The sequence below is a fragment of the Peromyscus eremicus genome, chromosome 5, assembly GCF_949786415.1.
Source record: "Peromyscus eremicus chromosome 5, PerEre_H2_v1, whole genome shotgun sequence".
NCBI classification, from domain to species: Eukaryota; Metazoa; Chordata; class Mammalia; order Rodentia; family Cricetidae; genus Peromyscus; species Peromyscus eremicus.
The window spans coordinates 39,493,522-39,520,154 of record NC_081420.1 but is presented as its reverse complement, the minus strand read 5'-3'; the positions used below and the strand labels follow the sequence as shown (position 1 = coordinate 39,520,154).

The 26,633-nt window shown below is 41.9% G+C and overlaps 1 protein-coding gene and 1 long non-coding RNA gene across 6 annotated transcripts in view; one reads left to right on the top strand and one right to left on the bottom strand.

Annotated features, from left to right (window-relative positions):
• LOC131911340 (uncharacterized) overlaps nt 1-17,787 on the top strand; it is a 68,525-nt gene extending 50,738 nt beyond the window's left edge. The window contains exons 2-4 of one of the 2 annotated variants that reach the window (XR_009379332.1): nt 13,553-13,643; nt 14,769-14,940; nt 17,654-17,787. This is a non-coding gene — a long non-coding RNA (uncharacterized LOC131911340). The remainder of the gene's footprint in view (nt 1-13,552; nt 13,644-14,768; nt 14,941-17,653) is intronic. The other variant, XR_009379331.1, reaches the window with a different exon arrangement.
• Nucleotides 11,261-19,470, bottom strand: Znf322 (zinc finger protein 322). Of its 4 annotated transcripts, XR_009379324.1 has the most exons (4): nt 19,400-19,470; nt 13,815-15,502; nt 12,406-12,470; nt 11,261-11,577 (listed from the first exon to the last, which is right to left on the bottom strand). XR_009379324.1 is itself a non-coding variant. In XM_059263267.1 (2 exons), exon 2 carries the CDS (start codon nt 15,318-15,320, stop codon nt 14,121-14,123), a length of 1,200 nt encoding a protein of 399 aa, XP_059119250.1. In that variant the 5' UTR covers nt 15,321-15,502; nt 19,400-19,470; the 3' UTR covers nt 11,261-14,120. The 4 variants fall into 4 exon arrangements, 1 of the variants encoding a protein (XP_059119250.1); XR_009379322.1 differs by having other exon boundaries at nt 12,406-15,502; XR_009379323.1 differs by having other exon boundaries at nt 11,261-12,470.
• Between the last annotated feature and the right edge of the window lie 7,163 nt (nt 19,471-26,633).

Below are 26,633 nucleotides of genomic sequence, written 5' to 3'. Positions count from 1 at the left end.
GTTTGGTAACAATAACCAGGCCAATTTGTTCTCTTATAGATATATTAGTCAAATACACCTCTCAGGTTTTTTTTTATTAAAATAGAACAGTTTATGCTTTAAACTGGTATCTGAATAGCCAGATGACTAGTATTAACTTGTATTCCTTAACATAAAGGACATGCAAACTCAGACATTCAAAACCAAACATACATGTGGCCACATTTTTCATTCATACCTGTAGAGTAGACAGACATTTTTACAACTATGACCCTTTGGAGTCTCAATGTAACAGCAGAATAGCAAGACAAAGAAATCTGAAACATGTTTTATTTTTTTTATATATCTCAAGTCATTTAATCATCATTTAAGGCTTTTTGTCCTCAGACCTTTATACCTTGCTTTTACGTATTTTAATAACTTGTATTTTACATATTTTTAAAAACATTTTTTTATTTTTATATCTAAAACCTTTATATCTTATACCCTATATAAAATTTATTTTTCCTGTGGAAACAAAAGCATAATTTTCCCAGTATCTTGAACTGGTAATTTAACATTTCTTTTCAAGTAATACCAGGACAGAGAAGGGTTAACAAGAGAAGCTGCTGGCCGGCAGAAGAGACTTTGAAGTTATCACAGTAAAGGGAGGGAGGGGGAGCAGTGGGCATAGAGGTCCTTGGCTGCCAGTGTTTCTGAAAAAAAAGTTTTTGTTAACTCCTCTGACTAAAGTCAGATTCTCTGTTCAGTGTTCACACAGTTTTTGTCAATTGCAGGCAGTCCCCATTGCCCTGTCCAGAGCTCCTGTCTTTGCCCGCCTGTACGCCTGTAAGGAGAGCACGCACCCCCACCCTCCTGAGAGCAGCCAGCTGGCTGCAGTCCTGATAGCAAGAGAGCTACGGAGGGAGGGAGGTGGCCTTTGTTATGCCTCTCCCTCCTCCTCTTCCTCTAGGAAAATAAGGGAGGTTAGTAGACAGAAACAAATAACATTTACACAGACAATCCAAGAACTGGAACATTAGCACTGAGAGGAGCCTCATTCACAGCTAGTGAGGCCCTCTTGCAGTATGCAAGCCCCACCTGGCAGGAGCTACCTGTTTTTCTCAGTTCAGTCAGGGAGTGGGGGTGGGGAACCCAGTTCCCTCTATTGTGGCTCACACATCCTTCCAGTGGGCTAGGCAAAGGTCTCCTGGAGAAGAAGGGAACTGTCCCATAGCGTCCGTCACAGTCAAGTCAACAATGAGAACAATTAATACATTACACACAAGACCAAGGGCACATGAAAAAACTTTGCCCCAACGAGACAACCAACAAAGCTCCAAGAACAATGACAGCCTGATGTGCTCTGGGGGGAGACTCTCCAGGCTCAATCACACCAAAAACAATCCAGACTGGAGGATCTCTGTCCTTAATCAAACAGACATCAGGGGCTTCCACATCCCTGTCAGTCAGACATGCACCTTTTTTTCTTGGAAGAGAAGGAGAGAGTAAAGTAACATTGATCACAACAAAACATACAAAAAACACACAAAATGGCTCTGACAATTTCCCAGGACAAAATACAAAGTGGCACTTCCTCCCACCGTGGGGGAAGATACCCAAAGATGCTCCTAAACCAAATGGTCACCTCTGAGGTGGCCTTAGGGCTCTGGGACGTCTCCCTTCGCCGCCAGGTTCACTGTCTGGACATGTCTGTCCCAGTGAGAGCCTGCAAAGTACAAATCGATCGACCGGTACAAAACAAAAGTAACATGACAGAGAGACACAGACAGGACAGAGAGCGCTCTTACCGGTAGATGTCAATAAACCTCTGGACCCTTGGGTATCAGGCAGGGGGAGTTTGAGAGAAAATCCTCTGCAAGGGCTAGTAAGTGTGAAACACGCCCATCTCCCTCTGCTTCCTTTAGAACATCTCTAATCACACCATAAAAACTAAAAAAGGCATCGGGGACATTTTCCCCGTCTCTGAGTAATTTGTTAATATCTTTTCTAATCTTGTTCCAAGTCAGAGGGTGAATTCCTGGGCTGTTAATCACTAACCAGGGGCATTTCTCCTCCACAAATTGGAAGAATTTTATCAAATCCTTTTTCTTAACCCATATTCCTCTCTCCCTAAGGTTACCTTTCATCTTTTTTAAGAAAAAGAGCCTCTTTAGATAAATTTTTGCCCATGATCGATGGGACGACACACTTACCTCAAGACTCTCCCGCGTTGCACGAGTGATGCGGTCCGGGCGTCTCTACCCTGATCCTCTCTGGGGCCCCTTCCATTGTCTGTCGTCCGGCAGGTCACCGTGCCTCGAGCCCCACGTTCGGGCGCCACTTGACCTGTCCCGTGGGCCAGGTTATTTGATGAGACCCGAGGAGGCACCTCCTGAAAGATCAGTGGGGGCGAGAGAGAAAGGAGACCAGGCGCGTAAAGGAAGACAAAGTCAGTCTGAGTTGCATCAAGGTCTCCTTTATTGACTGGGTGTTGAGGCTTATAAGCAGGGCTTCAGGCAGGGAGGGGGAGCAGGGGAAGCAAGGGGAGAAGAATGGAAAATTCCTAAGGGAGGGTCAGGGTGAGGTCGCTTTGGTCCCAGGCCCCTGCAGCTGGCTGTTTAGCACATGCTCCAGTAAGTTTATCTAATCGTACATCCTGCGGTTAGGCCAGGAACCTCCTGTTTTTGCAAGGCTTGATAAAGCAAGGAAGGTCACACAAAGTTCAAGACACAGCTGTCCGGAGTCGGTCCCCAACACTAGAGGAACACACACACACACACACACACACACACACACACACACACACACCCTTCACGTTCTGAAAATTTGCTGTTTCTCTGTTTCTGTATATCCTGTTTGTATCTTTGTCTTTTTGTTGTTGTTTGTTTTTGAGACAGGGTTTCTTTGTGTAGTTTTGGTACCTGTCCTGGATCTCACTCTGTAAACCAAGCTGGCCTCAAACTCACAGAGATCCTGCTGGCTCTGCCTCCCGAGTGCTGGGATTAAAGGTGTGTGCCACCACCACCCACCGTATCTTTGTCTTTTATCAAACTAAAAATACATTAAAATCACCCGAATATTTGCACACTTCCTGTGTGTGCACCTGTGGGCACATGTAGTGAAAGGAATGGGGGTGACGATAAGAAAGTATTTGGAGAAGGGCAGTAACCAATCAGTAGATGTGCTCTGACAGGCAGTATTGTCTATTTTCATATAATGCATAAAATATGCTTTTTACAAAATGCATGCAAGCTACAGCTGGGCCATCTTCCATCAGCTATGTACAATTGCTGAAGTACTTCAAAGTCACATTTTTTTCTACTAGTATATTTCACACTTACACAACCGTTTTCTGTGAGCCAGCAAAAACTACTGACTAATAAATGGTTTTGAAGGCCACCTCTATCCACTAGAATGTATGAAGAATGGGGTTTCTGTGTGCAAGCTGCTCATTAATGCCACAGATGGAGACTAGCAGGTACAGTAAACAGAATGATTTCAGTTGCTTGGAGACCAGCTTATGATTTATGGGAAGGCTGTACCGAGCTTGCCGGCTTTGCTGGTGGTGACTGTGGATGTAACACACCACAGATACAAGAATTCAAGTGAAATCAGAATGACCTCCAAAGAAGAGACAATGAGGGGCTGGAGAGATGGCTAGTCTTGCAGAGAGAGGACTCCGGTTCAATTCCCAGCACTCACATGGCAGCTCACAACTGACTGTAACTGCAGTTCCAGGGCTTCTGACAGACACCCTCATGCAGACATACATGCAAGCCAAACACCAATGAACACAAAATATAAACAAATTGTATATTAAAAAGAAAAGAGACAATAACCAATGGAAAGAACATAAACTTTGCTAACTGGCTTCTGAGAATATCATTAAAGACTTCTGTGGGAAAGAATGGAGGGAAGAATAAATCCCTTTTGTAATGTTGACTTTATTATAAATATAATGCTCTAGCACTGCAGAGGATTTGTAATGTATTAAAGTTCCTCATAGTCCTGGCATTCAGAACTCAACTTTGCTAGCATGAACTCCAACCTCTGTGCATACAGATTGACAGCTGCTCTATTTAATGTCATATAAAAGGACTACATTTCATTTACATTTAGATCGTTGGTTAGTTGTTCTAAACATTACTTTACTTTCTTTCAACAGCTACATATCCCCTGAGCTTTGGGATAGGTCTTGTTTGTTAAAGGCCCTCAAACACTGAGATGATACCAATATGAGGGCTTAGTGAAAGAATGCCTAGCTTGAGGAAGACCTTGGGTTTGAACACCAACATTGCAGTAATAACAGCGCATTATTTAACAATTCCCATTACTGACTTTTTTGAAGTGTGGGGCAAGCACTTTATCCCGCTCTCTTGGTCATACTTTTAATCTCTGCTATTTTGAACTTTGCTGCTTAGTCCATTCAGTCTGCTAGAACAAAATACCATATACCAGATGTCTGTAAACAATGTGAATTTATTTCCCATTTCCTCACATTGGGAAGTCCAAAATGAAGGCACCATCAGATCTGCAGATTGTCTGAGGAAGGCTTGTTTTCTGCTGTGGCGATGGCATTTTCTTCCTGCGTCCTCACTTGGTGGAAGGAAGAAGCTAGGTCTCTGGGCTCTCAGTTCTCTGTGTACTGATCCCATTCAAGAAGACAGAGCACTCATATTCTGACCACTTCTCATAGATTTCTGGGTAGGTATTTACTTTGGTAGGGATTTCAAGCAATGAATTTTTGATACTCACAACTAGTCAGTCTATAGTTAAAGGAGATTCACCAGAGCCAAAGCACCCAAAACAACATTTAAATTAATGAGTTTAATTTTTTTTTCTTTTGGTTTTCAAGATGAGGCCTCCCTATACAGCTTAGACTGGCCTGGAAATTACATGTAGCCCTGTGTAGTCTTGAACTCGTGATCCTCTAATTCTATAGAGCTCTGGGGTTATGGCCGATTCTTCCTTTGTTAAGCATCTATGGTTTGAATGGAAGAATATGATGGGTATGATCAAGTGGATATGATGCCAAGTTCTCGTTTTTTCAACCCCACACAAATACAATAGTTAGCTTCCATCAGCAACATTTTCCTTTTGACTCTCTGATGTCTGCTTCCATTTGGTTTCTAGAAAAACAGTTAAACTTCACTCAGAGCTGAGTGCTGTTCTAGCCAGTTGGACCCACAGCTGTCCAATGGAGGTAGACTAGAGTTAATTTTCAGAAGGGAAATAATAAACATAAATAGGTAGTGATGGACCATCCTGACTTCATCCTTAGAAGCCATCTTATTACAAGGTCAAAATAAGTTCATTTCTGTTTTCTCTAAACGTGGATTTAACAGGTCTTGACCCATTTTCTGGAATTTGACATCTTCCATACTCTATACCCCAACTTCCACCCTGATAAGATGTTCTGCCAAATAATTTTGAAATGTTCAGCCAAATTCCTACATAACCAAAATTCCTCTAGAAATCCCCCAACCGTTGAAGAACCCCTACTCTTGCAGTTTTTTTTTTTTGGGGGGGGGGCTACATAAGCCTCATTTTTTCCTATGTTCAATGCTATTTTCTCAAACCCCATTTTAGGGAGATAGCCCTGTCTCCCACACAGAAAACAGAGTGAATAATTTGACCAAAGAATTTTAGTAGTGGCCTTTCTCTCATTTGCTGGGAGTAACTGTAGGATATTGTGGAATATTTTAGGTGAAGAAGGTGAAAAATCCAAGGAGTAACGGACATCTGTTTGCAGTTCTGAGTGCCTTCTTTTTTATGCATGTTTTGTTGCAGAAAACCTAGGCTGACACAAAACTGAGTGGATCGTCAGCAACCATTATGGGAGGTTGTTGTTATTTTCTGTGTTACCCTGGATGTTCTGTAACTCGCTCTGTAGACCAGGCTGGCCTCAAACTCGGACATCTGTCTGCCTCTGCCTCCTGCAGAAGGCTGAGTGCTGGGGTTAAAAGCATGCACCACTAAGCATGTACCATAAAAGCATGGCTAATTGTGAGTTTTGAGAGGAAGCACTTTTTGGATGGGATGAGGACATCAATTCATAAAGATGTAAATGAATTACTTAGGAATATTCTAATTTTATCACTAAGAACTCAATGGTTGCCAGTTATAGTGCTTTGGTTAGTGGTTCAATAGAATGTACCTTTTCCCATGTATTACTCACTACATTCCATTTTGGATTTCTGCTTGGTTGGCTTAGTTATTTAAAATTTAGTCCCACACCCTATTCATGAGCATACAAGGTGAGTGGGTCTCCTCTTAGGTAAAGATTCTAGGGACAGATATGGAAGAGTAAAGTGAGGATGAATTTTGAGAAATTGCATTTAAATTAGATTATCTATTGAGCTCTCAAAAGAACCTAGCCAATTTTCCACAAAGAGTGAATAAAGCTAATGCTCAAATTTCAGTTTCTAAGCACTAATTGGGGATTCTTTGAGAAATGGCCAATCCAAGATTGTAAAAGTTCAAGAATAAGGGCTTTGGGAATACTGTATGAACTATAAGTCAAACTAGTTGTAGGGACAAGCTCACACCAAAACACAGGAAGTAGTGTGAGAGGGTTATATTTGCCATAATTTAAGCATTAAAAAAGAGTGATGGTAGTGGATTATAATATACCAATAAAAACTCCTGTCCACAACAATACTTAGGGAAAAAACAAAACAAAACAAAACAAAGAGTTAAGGAGAGTCCTGCTTCTATACAAGACTAGTAAATATAAAACAAACTACAGAAATAGGAAATGCTCATTTTGCAATTACCAAATACATTTAGGCAAGGATAATCTAGAATGCTAAAATCTTCCATACATTGTTAACATAGCATAGCACTTAGTACATATTGCAAAACAGAAAAGGTACCTTTATTTAAAATATAAACAAGTCAAACAGCATCATCACTAAAGAGATAAACAGACATCATCTGCCTCCCAGAGTGACCTAGTGGGAAATGCACACTACCTTCCTTAGACATGGCAGTGTGTAACAGAAGCCCCAGATGTCAGGACACACATGTCCAAGTGTTTAGGGGTCAGAGGCATGACAAGTTTTTTTAAAAACTCAAATGTGTAATACATTCAGATAAAGCAAATGTGGCAAAATATTAAGCAGGGAATCTAAGTGAACTTTCGTCTACTCTGTAGGTGTAAAATTTTAAATAGGTGTCAGGCATGGTGGCACTTCCTGTCACCTCAGCAACTGGGAAGCTGAAATGGGAAAATTACAAGTTTAAGATCTGTCTGGGCTTTACAGTGAGACTGTCTCAACCAACCAAGCAAACAAAACACGAAGGGTCAGAAAGATGCCTTAGTGGTTAAGAGCACTTGCTGCTCTTCCAGAGGACCTGAGTTTGATTCCCAGGTCAGGAGGTTCCTAACTACCTGTAACTCCAGCCCCAGGGGATCCAATGTCCTCTTCCAGCCTCCTTGGGCACCTGCATGTACATACAAGTACATGCCTATAAACACACACACACACACACACACACACACACACACACACACACACACACACACGCACACACACACACCCTCTCAAGAAAGAAATGCAGCATTAAACACAGGAGAACAACAAAGCTAAAGGAGTAAGCGTGAACAGAGATGACGACAGAGATGCTTCTGTGGCTCTGGATGGGGAAAGCAGATGTGTAGACGAATTTCTAAATGGTCTTATTAAGTTAAAAATTTCTAAACGGTCTTATTAAGTTAAAAACTCAGAGCTAGAAATTGGGGTTAAAGCCTGAGAGAGATCAGAGGACTAGGAACAGCCACAGCTAACCTCACCTCACCAACTCCGCAACTTCCAAAAGCAAGATACTTCCTGTCTACCCACGCCTATATGCCTTGCTGTTCTGCCATCTGATTTGCTCTCTCTGTCTAGCTACATCACTTCCTCTTCCTGCCCAGCTCTGTCACTTTCTGTCTATACAGACCTCCAGACCTCCATGATTAACTAGTGTTGGAATTTAAGGCATGTACCACCACCCTGGCTGTTCCCAGTGTGGCCTTGAACTCACAGAGATCCAGAGAGATCCCTGCCTCCCTAGTGATAGGATTAAGGGCGTGTGCTACCATTACCTGACTTCTGTGTTTACTTATAATGGCTGGCTTTTACCTCTGCTATTCAGGCAAGTTTTATTTATTAAAGCACAAATAAAATATCACCACACAGATGTCTTACTTTCTACTCAATGAGAGGCAGCAATAAGACAAAAGTCATTTGCTTATTTAGTCCATGTGTTAGTTTTCTGTTACTGTAATAAACTGCCAGAGATTTCACTTCTTAAACCAATTACTTCTAAACTTTTTGGGGTTACGGTCTAGCTTATCCTAGTGCTGTTGTTCAGTCTTTGCAAAATTAGGACACTTTCCAAAACTTACTGGTGGTTGGTAGAATTCACTGCTTTCAAAGTACAGGACTGAAACCATTTTCCTGTAGGCTGTCACTCCAGGACAGGTTCCTAAAGGCTGCCTTTAGGTCCTTACCACAAGGTCTTCTCTATACCCCTTTCTTGTAACATGAAAGCTTAGGTCAGGGCAAGCAGAATCTTTTTCCAGTCTGTTACACAGACTAATCTAATCTAAGAAACTCAGTCACAGCCAGGCAGTGGTGGTGGTGCACGTCTTTAATTCCAGCACTCAGAGGCAGAGGCAGGTGGATCTCTGAGTTCAAGGCCAGCCTGGTCTACAAAGCAAGTTCCAGGACAGCCAGGACTGTTGCACAAAGAAACCCTGTCATGAAAAACAAAAAGAAAAGAAATGAAATTCAGTCACTGGCTCCCTGTGATCACGAGGAGGGACTTAGATATGTGTAGACCTCTGAGTATGCTTCTAGGCTTCAGTGATTCTGGATAAGAATGAAAACGGAGTATGAGAGCATAAACTTTTGAGATGGGAAGGGATTTGACAGAGGAGTTAAGAAAAAGTCAGTGGGGCTGGGGATATAGCTGCTTGGTAATGTTTGCCCAGCATGCACAAGACCCTGGGTTGAGCCTCAGCATATCATAAACTGGGTGTGGTGGCAAATGTTAGTTAGAGAGGCAGAGGCAAGAGGATCAGAAGTTCATGGTCAGGGTTAGAGAGATGGCTCAGTGGTTAAGAAAATTTGTTGCTCCTACAGAGGACCCAAGTTTGGTTCCTGGCACCAACACAGTGGTTCACAATCATCCTTAACCCCAGCTCCAGGGTATCCAATGCCCTCTTTTGACCTCCTCAACATACACACAATGCAGGTAAAACACTTAACAAAACAAAATGAAAAAGTCTGAAAGAAATATTAAAGTTCATGACCATCCTAGGCTACACAGTTTGAAGAGCGTCTGGGCTGAAACTCTGGCTTAAGATGAAAAGAATTCATATTATCCTATGTTGCTAAGTACAGGAAAATGAGAGGTGGGTGGGCTGGAGACTACACACTGCACTTGGATTCAAAGGCAGCTAGAAGTCAGATTTAGAATAAGATATTTTAGAAAGGAAAACCATGAGTACTTTAAACTCTGGGGAGGGGTTAACTGTAGGAATGAATTTTTTCAACAGGGAATTAAAGGCAACCTGAACATATTATGAAGACAGGGAAAACCTCAAAGAAGAAAATGAATCAGTAGAGATCGTGGAAAGCAGATTCTAAAGGTTACTGAAGACAATGTACTTGAATGAGAGGATGGAGGGTATGGCCTGTTCAAATGGAGTCAAGGCACGAATTTCCTTAGGAGATCTGTGCTTTTACGTAGCCAGGAGGGCTGTGCCTACTAGATACTATTTCCTGGTGGGATAGTTAACTAGGGGGAATGATTAAGTACACAGGGCTGAATGTGGGTTGGGGCATCAACACAGACAGATCATGAGAAAGTCGCTATTTTATAGAATTCCCTTAGCACTCCTTTCCTGGGGGAGGGGGATGCTACAGATAAGCTGTGACAGGTAACTCCTAAGGCCTCGCTGTTTTTGAGCCAACTGCCATGCCTTTAAAAGCAGTTTCCATTCCCCCCACTTATTAAAACTAAGGCCCTCACTCAGAAGAGATACTGGGTTCAAGAAGAGTCCACTTAAGAGTTCTACATGAAGAGGCTTCTCATTTTCAGATAATGCCATTTGTCAATTTTAAGACAAAGTCCTGAAAATAAGCTTGTCCAGAACTTCAAAACAGGTGTGAAAGAGTACAAAATAAGTTCAAAACAGTTACTCCAAGAGTCTCCACTTTCTCGTTAGATTCTAATTGTCAACTGATGTTACCAGTCACTACCAACAGTCCTTCTATCTTGACTTTTGTGCTGGTTGAGGGTCTCATGTAGCCCAGGCTGACAAACTCCTGACCTTCTTATCTGTATCTTCTACCTTCTGAGTGCTGAGAGTAAGCCACCCTGCCCACCTTATTCCCACAACTTAGTATGTGTGCATATGCAGAGGCCAGAAATAAATGTCCAGTGTTCTCAATCTCTGTCTAAATTTCGAGACAAGGTCTCTCACTGAACCTGGAGCTTACCAATGTGGCTAGACTGGCTGCCCAGTGAGCTCCAGGGATCCTCCATCTCTGCTTCCCACTGCTAGGATTACAAGCACCATTGTGCCTGATTTTTACCACCTTCAGGTTACCTCGGCTAAGGTGGTTTGAATGAGAACGGCCTCCATAGACCCATTTATTTAAATACTTAGTCCCCAGTTGGCAGAACTTTTGGGGAAGGTTTAGGAAGTGTGAACGTGTTGGAAGAGGTGCATGTCACTGGGAGTAGGCTTTCAGTTTCAAGATTCCTGTGATTCCCAGTTAGCTCTTTGCCTTGTGGCTGTGGATGCAAATGTGAGCTTTCAGCTGTTCCTTGCCCCCACTATCATGGACTCTACGCCTCTTAACAGTACACTAAACTCTTTCTTTTATAAGTTGCCTTGGTCATGGTGTGCTATCATAGCAATAGAAAAGTAACTAAAACAGAATCAGGGAGTGGGCTATTGCTGTGACAGACCTGACCATGTGCTTTTTTTGGAGGAATATGGCAGACTTTGGGATTTTGGACTAGAAAAGCAGTTGAATTCTATAAGCAGAGCTCAGTGGGCCTCACCATAGTGCCGAGAGTTATGCAGACTGGGGAAACTAAGCTCAAGAGGTTTCAGAGAGGAAGAATATTAGCAATTGGTCTAGAGATCTTCCTTGTGATATTTTAGCAAAGAATGTGGTTACCTTTTGCCCTTGTCCAATGGTTACAGCTACCACCTACACATTGAACCATTAAGTACAATACTCCAATGTAAATGCAGGGGACTTGTTAATTTCTCATAGTATAGTGGAGACAAAAATAGAGATTTAACGAACAAATGTTTATTTAAGAATTAAAGGTAAACAAAAATAATAAAGCATAGAGGAGTACATGGACGGAATATAATTTATCTCATTTGGTCTGAAATCTTGAGAAAGTTACTCTAACTACTTACCTGAGGTAGATTTGGGTTGGCACTGCTTCAAGGGAACCTCCATCCATCCCAGAAGTTACCACCTTCTAGCTTTGGTTACAGGCTCCCAAGTGGTCCTCTCCAACCTCAGGTTATGCTATGTAATACCAACACCTTCTCACCATAGTTAACAGGCCTCAGGCCTGCTTTACATCCTCAAAGTTCTGTTTGAGGAATGGTCCACTGTTAGTTTACTTAGAGACTATAGACAATTACCAGTGAGACAGGCTGAAGGGTAAGTCACCAACCTACTGTTTTAAACTTTGTCTCTTTCTCCATGGTCTCTCTAATGAGCACTAATGAGCAGCCATAATAACTAATTCATTTTTTACTGAGGTTGTCATACACCCAATATTAGTTTAAGCATCACAATTATGAAACTCTTGCTAGTAATAGGCATGATATTCCCCAAGGAGAAAAATACATATCTTGTGTGTGTTTATCACAATGGACAAATTTTCATAGTACTAAAGTTATTTATAAAAATTACTAGAACACGTCAGATTAAAACTGACACAACCGGTTTTTTAAAAGGAAAAACACTGGAACCAGATTCTTTACTGAGCTAAATTCACTGGCCTTAAGATTATGATTATCAAACAACTATCAGGTTGAGAGCTTACAGCCACATGTAAGGTATCACCAGATCAATTTCATGACGCTAAACACTATTACCCCATGGAATTCAGGGGTTCACTAAACAAATTACAACAAAACCAGAGGACTGTGATTAACAATAAAATAATTATATTCTACAGAGTCCCAAATACCACAGGAACTTGAAATATTTGAATTAAAAGTCTTTTAAGCCAAAGAAAGAAAAATAATGAGAAGGGACTATAAGATGCTTGGGTCGTGAGCTATCCAAAGTATGTTAAAGACAATCAATTAACCTACTGCACTGGAAACAAATGTTTATCCTTAAACCTCAGGTGAATCTGCCAACTACTTTTCTAACATTTAGAATCCTGCATTCCAAACCAAGAATATACCTTATATTGTGTTGACTGCAATCCTTTCCCTGGGATTAAACTGTATTTTTCTTTCCTTGACAGAACTGAAATAAATGAAAAAAATGTGTCATTATGAAGCTTAATTTGCTGCAAGTATCAGGATAATAGAATGTAGAACATAAGCTTTGGAGTCAGGACCCTCAAAATCAGTGTCCGCTTCCTCCATGAAGAGCGCTTCATTGTGTCTCTCCTCTGCTTTCTCTGGTTAACAACTTTCGCCCTATTCCTGTTCTGAGCCAGCTGATATGGTATTTATCACTGAAAGAGATGTAACAAGTCACAAAAACCTAGATACTGTAACATCATCATAACCAGTATCCTGGAATTTGTTATTCTGACTTGAAAAGAAATGAATCTCTAAATTTGAAATTTCAGTGTTAACTCCAAAAGATACTTTAGGGACAATTTTGGACAATTTTGAGGGCAGATCTCAACACTAAGTAAAGAGCTGAGTATTCTGCTTTTTGCAGAAGCTGATCATGCAATGGGGAAACTACTGAGAATTTTAACCCGAGCTAAGTACTCCCTAGCTTCTTAGTGCTTTTCACAACCTGCTAGCAACACACCATTCCCATTCTAGAGAAGAGAGTTAAAAAAAAAAAAGCAAGCAAAAATCAAAGCACTCCTTTCTTCCAACAATAACCCATGCCCTACCTTATACACAAGATTACAATCCTTTCCTTTACTGGACTTATGAGTTCTTAAAAGTGAAACTAAAGCAATCATTAAGTGGTTCAGACAAAATAAAAGCGTCTTTACCTGAGTTACCCTTCAGATCCACGCTGACCTGCCCCAGCTCCTCCAGAACAAGCTTCTGGGTCGCTAAGACACGATTTCCTTCCATACAATTCTATTTAATTTTTTACAATATGGTTCAACTACAAGAACAGCTCTTCTCAGACATAGCATATGTACAGACTCTCACCCACAACTAGATCTCTCACACTGGAACAACTCCTCTGGAGAACCGGTTCTTTGGGGCCCAATTAGATGAGAGCTTCTAGCTTCTCAGACACAAAGCATTTATGGGTTTTCACTGCTGTGAGTTCCCTGATACACCCCAAAAACTGAAAATTAACAAGCTTTTCTCATTCAGACACTTATCTGTCTTCTGATTCTTGTTTAGGAGGATGCAAACCCATGTAAGACTCTCCAACAAATGTTTCTGCCACACTCAAGACAAATACTCATCTATACCAGTATGGCTTCTCTGATGGGTAAGAAAGTCAGAATTTTGTTAGAACTTTTTCCTCTAATTTCTGGGGTTTCTCCCCAGGGTGACTTTTCTGATATCCAATAAGGCGTACTACTGTCCAAAGTACTGCTGACACAAAGCATTTAAATGATTGTTCTCTGGTGTGAATTCTCTTGTAATGATGAGGGCTTACCACTGCTGGAGAGCTCCCATACTGCACATGTACGGCTTCCGATCTGATGAACCTTCTTGTGTGGAAGGTTTTCCAAACCCAGAGCATTTGTGGAGTTCTTCGCAAATGTGGCTAATAATGGTGTCCTGACAGAGCCATTCTCTACATAAAGCTTTTCTTACAGTTCCTAAGACTGTAGACTCTCTTTCTCTCTGGCCCCCAATGAAGTCTGAGATCTGAGGGAAATCTGAAATTCACCTACAAGTCTTTCTCTTAATGAGTTCGGATGTGTAAAGTACCTTTTTTTTAAGGTTATGTGACTTCCTGTCAAGACATCCGCGAGGTTTCCGATGCATGAGAGCTAAGATCCAGACCTTTTTCACTCCCATTACAGATGTAGTCTTCACCAATGTGTACTGTCTGATGCTGAAGAAGGGCTGGGCTATGGTGAAAGCTTTTATCACATACACTGTATTTATAATGCAGCTCCTCTGTCTGAGTCCTCATTTTCTGCTGGGCAATGAAGTCCATACCTAGGAAGAAACCACTCTCACACATAGACCACTGATGTGGTTTTTCTTCCATGTGAATTCTCTGATGTACAATAAGGTCTGAGCCACAGTTGAAACTTTTCTCATATTCAAGGCATTTGAAAGTATGAGTGTGAGTTGCTTGGTGCCTAATTAGGTTGGCACTCCGAGTAAAACTTCTCATGCACTCCAAGCATTTATATGGTTTCTCACCGGTATGGACTCTCTGGTGTACAATAAGGTCTGATTTCTGGCCAAAGCACTTCTCACAGGCACCACACTTGTACGGCTTCTCCCCGGTATGAACTCTTTTATGTACAATGAAGGCTGACCGGTGTCGATAACTTTTCTCACATTTATTGCATTTGTAGGGTCTTTCACCGGTATGAGTCCTTTGGTGGCTAATAAGATCCGATTTCCCACTAAAAGCTTTTTCACATTCCAGACACTTAAATGGTTTCTCACCTGTGTGAGTTCTTCGGTGCCTTATGAGATTTGTACTTCGACTGAAGCATTTATCACACTCACTACACAGATAAGGTTTTTCCCCTGTATGGCTTCGTTGGTGGACAAGCAGATCAGAGCTCTGACCAAAGTTCTTGCCACAGATGTCACAGGTATAAAACTTTTTACCTGCATGTGTTCTCTGGTGTCCTGAGAGGGCTAAGTGGTGCCAAAAGCTCTTCTCACATTTGCTACACTTATAAGGTTTCTCATAATTATGGATCCTCTGGTGTGAAATAAGATCTGAACTTTGGATGAAGGTTTTCTCACACATATCACATCTGTAAGGTTTCTCCCCAGTATATGTTTTCTCACACATACGTGCTAAGTTTTCACAAAAGTTCTGTTCACGTTCAAGGCACTGATATATTTGATTATCTATTTGAGTAATCTCACGTACATGAATATAAATCTTCTTCCCCTTCTGAGGGCATACATGGTATATTTTTCTTTTTTGAGTTCTCTGGTTACATCTCTCTTCTGAAGTGTACATTTTCTATGGCTCCCTTCTAAGTGGTTTTCCATTGGTCTCGAGCCGTTTTCATAGTCATTTTCCTGGTAACTTCAAAAACAGATCTGTTTCAAGCCTTTCATTCATTAGCAGTTTGCGTTTACAAATTTCCAGCATCATATATATTAATTTCTTAATTATATTTGAAATTGGTACCTCCAAACCTACGAGACAAAGTAGAAATATTTATATTTCTATCACTAAGAAGTCTCAAAGCCAAAATCACTGCAGGAAAGACTGATAGAAACTCTTTACTGAGGCTGGAGAAGTGGCTTGGGGATAAAGGTGCTTGCTGCCAAACCTGACGGACGACCTGAGCTCTACTCCCATAACCAATCTACATGGCAGAAGACGAGGACTGACTGTCCTCCAATATCCACACTGCTGCCATGTAGCACCCGCCCACCTCCCACATACACACTGAATAACTGCAAAGAAAAGGAAAGGAGGGAGGGAGGGAGAGGGGGAGGGAGGGAGTGACAGAGAGGAAGGGAGAGTGGGAGGGAGGGAGGGAGGGAGGGAGGGAGGGAGGGAGAGAGGGAGAGAGGGAGAGAGGAAGGGAAAAGGAGAGTGGGAGGGAGGGAAATGGAAGAGAGAAAGTAGGGAGGAGGGAAGGAGGAATAAACTGTATATTCTGCATGGACCCCTTACCCTGGGAACAAAATTTTTTGGATCTGAGATTTTTAAACATCTGTATATACAAAATGAGTTGTCTTGGGGATGGGACACATATCTAAACACAACACTCATCCATGCTTCATAGTCAACTTATACAAGGGACCTGAAGATAAATTCATAAAGTATTTTTAAATAAAAAAAAAAATTCTTGTTATTATGCCTGTACCACAATGTATAACTGCAGTCAGAGGACAATTCTAAGGGGTTTGTTCTTTTCTTCCACCTTTATGTGTGCCCTAGGGGCACATTCAGGGTGTCAAGCTTCCATAGCAAGCACTTTTTACCGAATGAACCATCTCATCATCCCTCATATATTTTTAATAATTTTGTGAACGAAACAAAAGTTTGTTATGTGAAATTTTCATAGCATCAGTTTGGCACTCAAGATATTTCAAATTTAGGAGCACTTTGTATACTTGGGCCTGTCTTTTCCCTTCCTTTAGGGGGGAAATCAGGACAGGCCTAATAAGCAGGACACATAGGAAGTAAACAAACCAAAGGCAAGCATCTTCTGGTCCTTCACATTTACTGTCCTATGGAATCTTTTTCACACAGCATCACGATCTTTTATTTAGTAATATAAATATGACTTTTCATCTTATTGTACTAAGAAAATGAAAGCGAGCACGCAGAACAATAAAGCACCCACATCAGTGCAAACAATACCCTTCCCTGTGATCCTGCCATCACCCTGCACACCTGCAGGCGTGCTGAAGCACATCTTGCTTCCTTCTCTCACCAAGGGTGACAAGCTGCTGCTGCTCAATCCACGAACTTTCATCTTTGTATGGGCTTCCGATCTGCTTCCTTTACATCTGCATCCTGACAGCAGTTCTACAGCCACTCTTCCGCATTATCACTTTACTCCTTTCTACTGGATCATTCTAATTAGTAAACGGGCTATCCTTTCTCTTCTTTAAGACAAAAAAAGGCACAACAACTAACAAGCAAAATTCCTTGATTATCTCAGCCTCAAACTAATCTTCTCATCCTGTTTCCTTTATATTAGAACTTACCAAAAAAACCCACCTGTTAACTGCCTCCAATTCTTGTCTTCTAGAGTTTCATATTCCAATTAGACATTTCACCTGAACTTTCGACCCAAATTCCTTTAAAAACTTGCAAACATCAAGGTCACCTGACCCCTAGGTCCCAGCTTGAGTCATTTCTGTGCTCTTCTCCTACTCTGGTCACCCTGGCCTTTGCTACGGTTCAAGCAAGCCAGAACTATTTCCATTTCAGGGTCTTTATATCCTTCGTCTCTCTCTCCCTCTCTTGCTTAAGGACTTTTCCTCTAGATGTCTTCAAAGCTTCTCCCTTACCTCATTTAAATCTTTGCTCAGTTGTTACATATTCTCAGTGGGGCCTTTTTTGATCACCTTATTCTCCATCCCAACTTACCTAACACTCTTTCCCTCCTTTCTATTTTGTTTTTCTCCACTGAATGTGAACCCTAATAAACAAGATTCCCCACACATACTTCCATTATTATTATTCAGTTTATTCACTGCTGTTTAACACCTAGGATAATCTGGCACATGCAAGTTCTCAAACTTACAACAGATCTTATTTGGCATCTATAGGCTACTTTATAACCTATGAACCATTTGTTGCTCACTATATGTCTATTTTTCTAGGGAGAATGTCTACAATTTATCACAAAGGTCAAGTTTGCAAGAGTGGACTGGCACCTACATATAAATTTATAAATGAAAATATCAAAACTCACTGAAAATGGCATGCTAATAAATGTAAATGCTCACCAAATTCAGCACACTTATAGATAAATGGAGCAGAACTCAAAGAAAACACATCATCAAAAGGATCTCAAAGGCACACTAGGATCATGCTTACCTCCTGCTAATGAGACAATACATGACTTCCTATTTCGTCAGTTTATTAACTCCAGGTTTCTAATTTTCACTCAGCAATTTTTATTATTTCCTTCTGATAGGTACAGACACTGCCCTTGCTTATCGTAGTGAGTAATAAATAAGCAATCAGGGGAAAAAAATAGCTTTAAACAGATACCAGTGTTCCAAAAGTCACTTGGAAAGGCTTCACAATTTAGTTTTGGAGGACATAAGAACTGAATAAGTCAAGACTACAAGGCATACAGATGTACCTTTGTGCTGGAGATGGACAGAGGCAGACAACAATGTGCTGTAAGACTAGCAACTCTAAGTAAAGCAACCAGTCTTTGAGAAATGTGAACTCAAAGGCACAGACACAGCTGTGCTAAACAGTGACTATGATCGTATTTTCAACATTCTGTACGGCAGTAGCTATTGTTCGGATGTCTCCTGGCATCACAGAGAAACTCCTCACACTCTAAACCTATTCTCTCTGCTCATCTGATAGTATCTTAGAAGTGTGAATACACTCATTAAGTGAATCTTGTTAGACGATAGAAGATCCACCCTTATTACATAAGCGGGTGCTTCTCTCTGTATTTCTTACCGAGATGGGGAATCAGAGTCCACCTTGTCAATTTATGCATGGTAGGTGTCAAAGAGCTGAAGGGACGCCTGGAAGGACGAAGCCACACCAGACACCGTCTCCCCTTTTAGGAAACAGTTGTCAGAAAAATCACTAACATCATGAGCAGAGAGCATGCTTTGAACCTCTCACAACCAACCCTCAAATCCTAAAACCATGAGAGAACATTATTCCTACTTTCTTTTATGAGGCTGAGTTTACAGAAATGAGTGCCTAGAACCTGTCTGGAATCTATCTACTCTTGTCTTCCTGTCAACGGAGTAAGCAAGGCCTTCCTTACACTGACAATAAACTCTCAATCCATCCAAAAACTTGAAGGGTCACTTTGCACTCTCTTTTGTTTTATACCTCACAAACAAGGAGTCAAAAATTTGTTGGCTCCACTTCAAAATTCATAAACCCATATCCAACCACTTCTCATCAATTTCTGCTGCTGCCAATCTGTTTCAAACCACTCTCACTTCTCCTGTGGATTATTATAACTTTTTAGCTGGTTGTTATCTATTATAGGCCAAACTGTGTGCCACTTCTAATCACTACCATCTCAGAACGTGATACATTTGGCACATGATCTTTAAAGAATGACTACAGCATGAGGCCATTTGGATGGCCCCGATTCAAGTGGACGGATGTTCTTCTAACAAGAGACTAGGATACCCAGAGTTAGCAAAGACGCACACCCCGAGAGTGAAGACTAAGAAAACAGTGTGTCCTCCCAGCAAACCACCAATACACATAATCCATTAATAATTAAAGGAAAGAAATTAAAATTCTGTTTCCCCTTACCTGATAAACTAGAAAGGTTAACACATCAAGAAAGATGGGCACTACTCTGGTGAAAGAGAAAAGGTCTATTTTATAAGATTGAATAAACTGTAGCTTACCTATAATATAGACAGAAGAAAAACAGCATTTACTTTCTGGTCTTGAGAAAATCAAAATTAAAACAGCTTTCTGTAAAACATAAGGACAAAACAAATTTTATAGTAGGTCATTTATACATAAAGGACTTAACGGTGAGTAAACATTTCCCTTAATATAGCAAGCGAGGGTTGGAAATAGCTCAGCTGCATGTGCTGCTCTTCCAGAGGACTCAATTCCCAGCACTCAGATGGTGTCTCACAACCATCTTTCAGTAACTCCAGTTCCAAAGTATCCAACACCCTCTTATGGCCTGCGGCACCAGGCATGCAGACATGCAGATACAGTACACAAACATACATGCAGGCAAAACCCTCGTACCATGAAACGTTACTGCTTGCTTTTGCTATTTTGGGGGCCCACCACCCAGCTCCCAAATAAATCACACACAGAGGCTTAGTCTTAATTATGACTGCTTGGCCTTAACCTGGCTTGTTTCTTGCCAGCTTTTCTTAACTTTAAATTATCCCATCTACCTTTTGCTTCTGGGCTTTTTCTTACTTCTGTATATCTTACTTTCACTCTTACTCCATGACAGGCTGTGTGACTGTGTGGCTGGCCCCTAGCATGCTCCTCTCCTTATTCTCTTGTTCTTTCTTCCTCTCTTCCCAGATTTCTCCTCCTTTTTATTCTCTCTGTCTGCCAGCCCCACCTATCCTTTCTCCTGCCTCGCTATTGGCCATTCAGCTCTTTATTAGACCATTAGGTGTTTTAGACAGGCACTGTAACACAGCTTCACGGAGTTAAACAAATGCAACATAAACAAAAGTAACACACCTTAATATAATGTTCTACAACAATAAAATAAAATTTCAAGAAAGATTTAAAAAAGAAAAAAAGCAAATGCATTTTCTTTTAGAATCTCACTGATTCAACTCTGAAGAGAATAACCATAAGCATATAACTACTCAAAGAAAAACACAACTAAAATAATTAATAAACTTCTTAGGTCAAATACTGAAAAATAATAAATTGAAGGAAATAATGAAAATAAACTGAGAAATCAATGAACTAGAGAACAGAAAAAAAAAATCCTAAAAAAGATTTACTTTACGCGTGCGGCTGTTTTGTTTGCCTGCATGCCTGCGTGTATGTATATGCAACAGTGCGTACCTGATCAGAAAAGGGCATCAGAGGATCCTCTAGAACTGTGAGCCACCATGTGGGTACTCAGAATAGAACCCGCGTCTTCTGCAAGAGCAGCAAGTGCTCTTAACTGCTGAGTTGTCTCTCCAGCTCTAATAAATTTAGTTATAAATCAAAATACTAGCGCTGGGCCTAGCATGATGGCAGAGGCCCTTTATCCCGGCTACGGGGGGATAAAGAGAGAGGATCATAAAAGCTGAGGGCTTGCCTGAGCCACCAAACAGATTCAAAACCAGTCAAGACAACCTGGTGAGACTTTGTCTTAAAAATAAGCAAACAAACAAAAAAAATACAAAAAACGAAAATCCAAAACAAAGCAAACAACAACAAAAACTCAGCATGGTACTTGCCTAGAATATGAAGACCTGTGGTTAACAATCACTAGCACAAGGAAAAAAGACACAAAAACCTCCTTAACCCTTTTTTGAAACACCATAAGCACACACACACAAATGTGTAATCTACAACTATCTTTAACTACAGTTCCAGGGGATTCAATGCCTTCTTCGGGCCTCCACCAGCACCAGGCATGCATGTGGTACACAGACATGCGCATGCAAAATATCCACACACAAAATAAAAACTTTAAAAAAAGAAAAGAAACATGGTGCATATACAAAATGGAAAATTCTTTAGCAACAGTTCAAATTAACTTGGAGGACATTATGTTTTTCAAAAGTCAGAAACAGGCATCTTTGAGATAGCACACAGCACTTGGGAGGTAGAGAAGGAACAAGAGCTCAAGGTCATACTCTAATACACAGTAAGTACTAGGCTAGCCTGTGCTACATGAGTCTGTCTCTAATAATAATAATAATAATAATAATAATAATGATGATGATGATAATTAAAGAGGGGAAGGGGCAGAGATAGGACAAATATCGCATGACACTGGTCACTGACTGTGAACAGTCAAGCTCACTTTTCACTTGATACTGAAATGGAGGCTGACAGAAGACAAGCCAAGAGGCGGTGGTGCATCCCTTTAATCCCAGCACTCAGAGGCAGAGGCAGGCTGATCTCTGTAAGTTCGAGGCCAGCCTGCTCTACATGGTGAGTTCCAGAACTGCCTACAGAGAAACCCTGTCTTGAAAAAGACAACAACAAAAAAGAATACAACAGTTCAAAAAACTGACTGTAAATTACACTGACTAGAGTTAACAACAAACTTAGCGTTACGTGAAAATTTCCAAACAGTTCTTTTAAATTTGATTCATATTCTGAGCAAAAATCTCATTATGTATGTAACCCAGTCAGGTCTTGAAATTATGATTCTCCTACCTCAGTGCCTTAGTGCTAAGTCTTTTTAGGTATGCATGGCCAAGCCTGACTAAGAAAGGAGATTTTAAGTGTCAAAAAACAGCATGTTAAACAATGCATAGTTAAATAATCTTGATTGAGCCATTCCATGGTGTTTGTGTATACACACACACACTTTATTACCAAGCATGTTACAATACATAACTAAATTCCTAAATATAACATAGCAAAAACTCTGTACAACTGTGAGTAAGGTTATGTCCTTTTTAGGATTTTATGTATATTTGTCTATGTGAATCTATATACACATTCATCTGTATACACACATGGAATCCAGAAGAAAGCATTAGATTCTTCCATTATCACTCTCCAACTCTTTCCTTTAAGGTAGGGTCTCTCTCTCTGAACCTGGGGCTGATGTTTTCTCAGCTAGGCTGGAAGCCAGAAAGCTCCAGAAATCCTCCTGTCTCTGCCACACTCAGAGCTGGGCTTATAGACATTTGTGGGGAGGCCTAGTTTGTTATGCGGGTACTGGGAGTCAACTGCTAATCCTTAGGATTTTAGAGCAAGCAATCTTAACCTCTGAGTCATCTCAACAGCTCCAGATTATGATTCTTTTAATATGCAACAAAGCACAATTGTAAATATGTGGAGCTGGAGAGAGAACTCAGTGGTTAAAAGCACTATCTGCTCTTTAAGAGGACCTGGGTTTGATTACCAGCACCCACATGGCAGCTTACAGTCTTCTGTAACTTGTCTCAGGGGACCCGATAGCCTCTTCTGGTTTCTGTGGGCACACACATGGTACATAGACACACATGCACACAAAACACCTATCTTAGGGAGGATGTCTACTGCTGTGATAAAACATTATGACCAAAAGCAACTTAGGGAGGAGAGGGTCGATTTCATGTTAAGCTTCCAGGTAACAGTCCATCAATGAGGGAGTCAGGGCAGGAACTCAAATAAGGCAGGAACCTGGGAGCAGGAGCTGATGCAGAGGCCACGGAGGAGTGGCTTGCTTTCCATGGCTTTAATAGTCTGCTTTCTCCTAGCACCTAGGACAACTAGCCTAGGGATGGCACCACCAACGATAAGCTGAGTCCTCCCACATCATCAATCTAGAAAACGAACCACAGGGCTTGCCCATAGGCCAATCTGGTGAGAGTATTTTCTCAGCTGAGGTTCCCTCTTTTAAAAGGACTCTACATTCTATCAAATTGACATAAAACTAGTCAGCACAACGCCAATACCAAAAGATTTTTTTCTGTGTGTTTGTCTCTGTATATTACATGTGTGTAGGTGCCTGAGGAGGCTAGAAGGGCATTGTCAGGGCCCCTACTACTGGAATGAGAGGCAGCTGTGAGTCACCGGACATCGATACTGGAAATGAACCCAGGTCCTCTGGAAAAGCAGGAGGTGCTCTTAACTCAGGAGCCATCTCTCCAGCCTAAACTGTAAAGTTGATTTTTCTTGTTTTTGTTTTGTTTTGAAGATTTACTTATATTTTATGTGTATGGGTGTTTTTACCTGAACGGATGTACGTGCGCTGTCTTATTTTCCTATTGCTGTGATAAGACACCAAGTCAATTACAAAGTATTTAGTTTGGGCTTAGGATTTTACAAGATTAGGATCCACGATGGTAGAACAAAGGCATGATGTCAGGAACATCTGAGGGCTTATATCATGATCTACAAGTAGAAGGCAGAGAGAGCTAAGCTGGAATGGTGTTAGTCTTTTGAAACCTCAATACCAATCCTCAGTGACATGCCTCCTCCAGGACAATGCCTGCTAATCCTTTCCAAATAGTTCCACCAACTGGGGCCAAGTATTCAAATATATGAGCCTGTGGGGGCCATTGCCATTCAAACCATACACCACAAATGTGCAGTGCCCAAAGAGGCCAGAAAAATGCATCATCAGATGCCCTGGAATCAGAGTTACAGACCGTTGTTAGCTGCAAGTGGGTACTGGAACCTGAATCAGGGTCCTCTGCAAATGCTCTAACCGTTGAGCTATCGCTCCAACTCCAACTGTAATTATTTTTCTTTTTTTTTTTCTTTTTTTTTTTTTTTGGTTTTTCAAGACAAGGTTTCTCTGAGTAGCCCTGGTTGTCCTGGAACTCACTCTATAGACCAGGCTGGCATCAAACTCAGAGATCCACCTGCTGCTGTCTTCTAACTGCTGGGATTAAAGGCGTGTGTGATGACGACACCACCACCACCACCACCACCACCACCACCACCACCACCTAGTATCCAATTGTAAATGCTTTGTATTTTGTTTGCATAGGAAAATTGTTTCCTGGTTTTAAATATTTTTGTTTTGTTTTGTTTGTTTTTCTTGTGCACCACACATTCCTGGCTATTGAGGGCAATTGTGATGCTTTGGATTGGTAGTTTAATGAGATAATCTGATCCATTTTCCAAACTGTGAGCAAACTCAAAGAGTTGAGGCAGGCTTCTTCGTATGGCAAATCACCTACTGTGAATACCTGCACGTCTGCTGGAAAAGAAAAGTGTCCTTTAACTGGTATGACAGGGCCGGGTTGGGCACCACTACGGTAGCAACAAATCCATTTCCTTTTCCCAAGTATGTTTTACCTTCTTCCTTAGACCATCCCTATATCAAAATTCACATTTATATAGAAACAGACATATACCACTTACCCTAACAAGAACTCAGTGGCTTTTCCTTTTGGCTCCACAGGTCTCTTAATCCAGAACTACTCATATATTCAATTCTTCCCTCTCCTAGAGGAAAAAGCAACAACGTTGAACATGGCTTCAAAGCTTACAAATTTTTACAGCAAACCATTTAAATATTGTCCCATGCTATTAAGATAGTGTCTCATGTAGCTCAGGCTGGACTCAAACTCGCTAGGCAGCTGAGGCTGGCCTTGAATTCCCTATCCTCCTGCCTCCTCCACCCGCCAAACGCTGGAGTGACTGATAGGCACAGTATTATTTCAACTTCTGAGATCAAGGATTCATTCTTCACACACTAAAACTGCAGGAAGCCGATACATGAATGCCAAGTTACATCTAACCAAGGCCCCTAAAAATAAATGACTTTGGAATGCTTTGAGCAAACAGATTCCACTGCCGCTTAACTAATCTCCGCCCCTAAGACCGGGGGAGGGTCTTCCCAATGCCCCTGGTTCTCCCGACATTCAGGAAGGCTACAGACTGCCACCAAGCCCGGCTTCATTACTACCTCCAAGACAGTCCTATAGGCTCACCTCCCAACTTTTCCTTGACGGGGCACCTGACACCGGGGCGCTGCGCCCGGTCCCTGACCCCCCGCACCGCTAAAGGCCGCGCCGCCCGGCCGCAAGCTTACCCCGCCGCCCTAGGCGGCACTTCCGGTGATTGGACCCTTGAGCCGGGGCTTCCGGGGCCGCGCACTCTGCGGCGGCGGGTCCAGGTCCAGCGTGTCAGGAAGGGAGTGTGAGGCCAAGAGGTCAGCAGGCCGTTCGCGAGGTGCCTACCCAGCGAAGCCGGCCACCCGCGCCACAAGGCCAACACCGAGAGCTCTCACAGCTGGGCCACGGCGGCGTGGCTCCGCCCCCAGCACGTAACCATCCCCTAAAGGGCGTCACCGGGGCCCTGAGCCAATAGGCACCCAGCCTCCGGAAATGGGCGGAGCCTGAGCGCGCCTGCGCCCTGGCGCTTACGGCCGGCAAATCCAGTTTTTAGTCCTTGGAATGGAAGACTGGGACGCAGGCCTCCGAGGTGGTCCCCGCGGATCTGAAACCGCGTCCCACGTTGTTTGCTTACCCTACGTCCGTTCAAATCCCGAGCCAGGAGCAGCGTCCTAAGGATAGACGAGACTTAAACACCGGAGAAGATCCGGAGCAGTGGCGAGTCCCAAGGCGCTGCGGAGCTGTCACTCACGCAAGCCAAGGACAGAGAGGGATGAGGGGCTTTGAAAGGGGAGCGGCGGCATGGCCTTGCTACGTGGAGAAAGCAGCCGGGAAACTGTACTGTTGAAAGGATTTCGGTTCTTTCCGATTGCGATTCTAGGCTAGAGAACGGAGATATATTAAAAAAAAAAAAATGAAGAACAGTAAATATCCTCTTAACTTGAAGGAAGAGAAATGTATATAGGCCCGCAAGATGACTCTGTGGGAAATGAGGAGCGGAGAGCACTTACTGCTCAAACGTAGAGACCTGAATTTCATCCTTGGAACTCATGTAAAACGCAGAAAGAGAGAACCGACTCCACAAAAGTTGCCTTCTGACACGCACACACAATAAAAAAAAAATAAGTATATAATATAGCACATGTATCTATACATACCTACATGTATGTATACAATAAAAACCCTCACGGGAAGATGAGTACCACAATCCTCTGGTCTGGCGAAGAACTTGGATTGGCTGTTAAACTCTAGAGTTAGGGACTGAGGATGGCAGTTAGTGTGTTCTGGATTCACTAATTCCTGTTTTTGGAATTCTGTAGTTGCTGCAGCTGGTTTTAAACGAAAAATTTCTAAGGCAAAAAAAAAATCCCATTATGGTCATTCTAACACTTAAATTTTTTCCTAGATTTATTTATTTTATGTGTCTGAGTGTTTTGCCAGCATTTCTGTGCACATGGATGTATGTGCACCACCTGAGTGCCTGGTGTTCTTGGAGGGCATCAGAGTCCCTAGAATTGGAATTAGGCATGGTTTGTGAGCTGCCATGTGGGGGGCTAGGAAGCAAAGCAGGTCAAGAACGGGGGCTCTTTTCCATTGAGCTTTCTCTCTAGCCCTCATTCTAATATTTAAATAACGTGTATTAACT

Excerpts from the sequence above, each read along its gene's own strand:
- Znf322 (XM_059263267.1), bottom strand. The coding sequence starts at position 15,320 with ATGTACACTTCAGAAGAGAGATGTAACCAGAGAACTCAAAAAAGAAAA.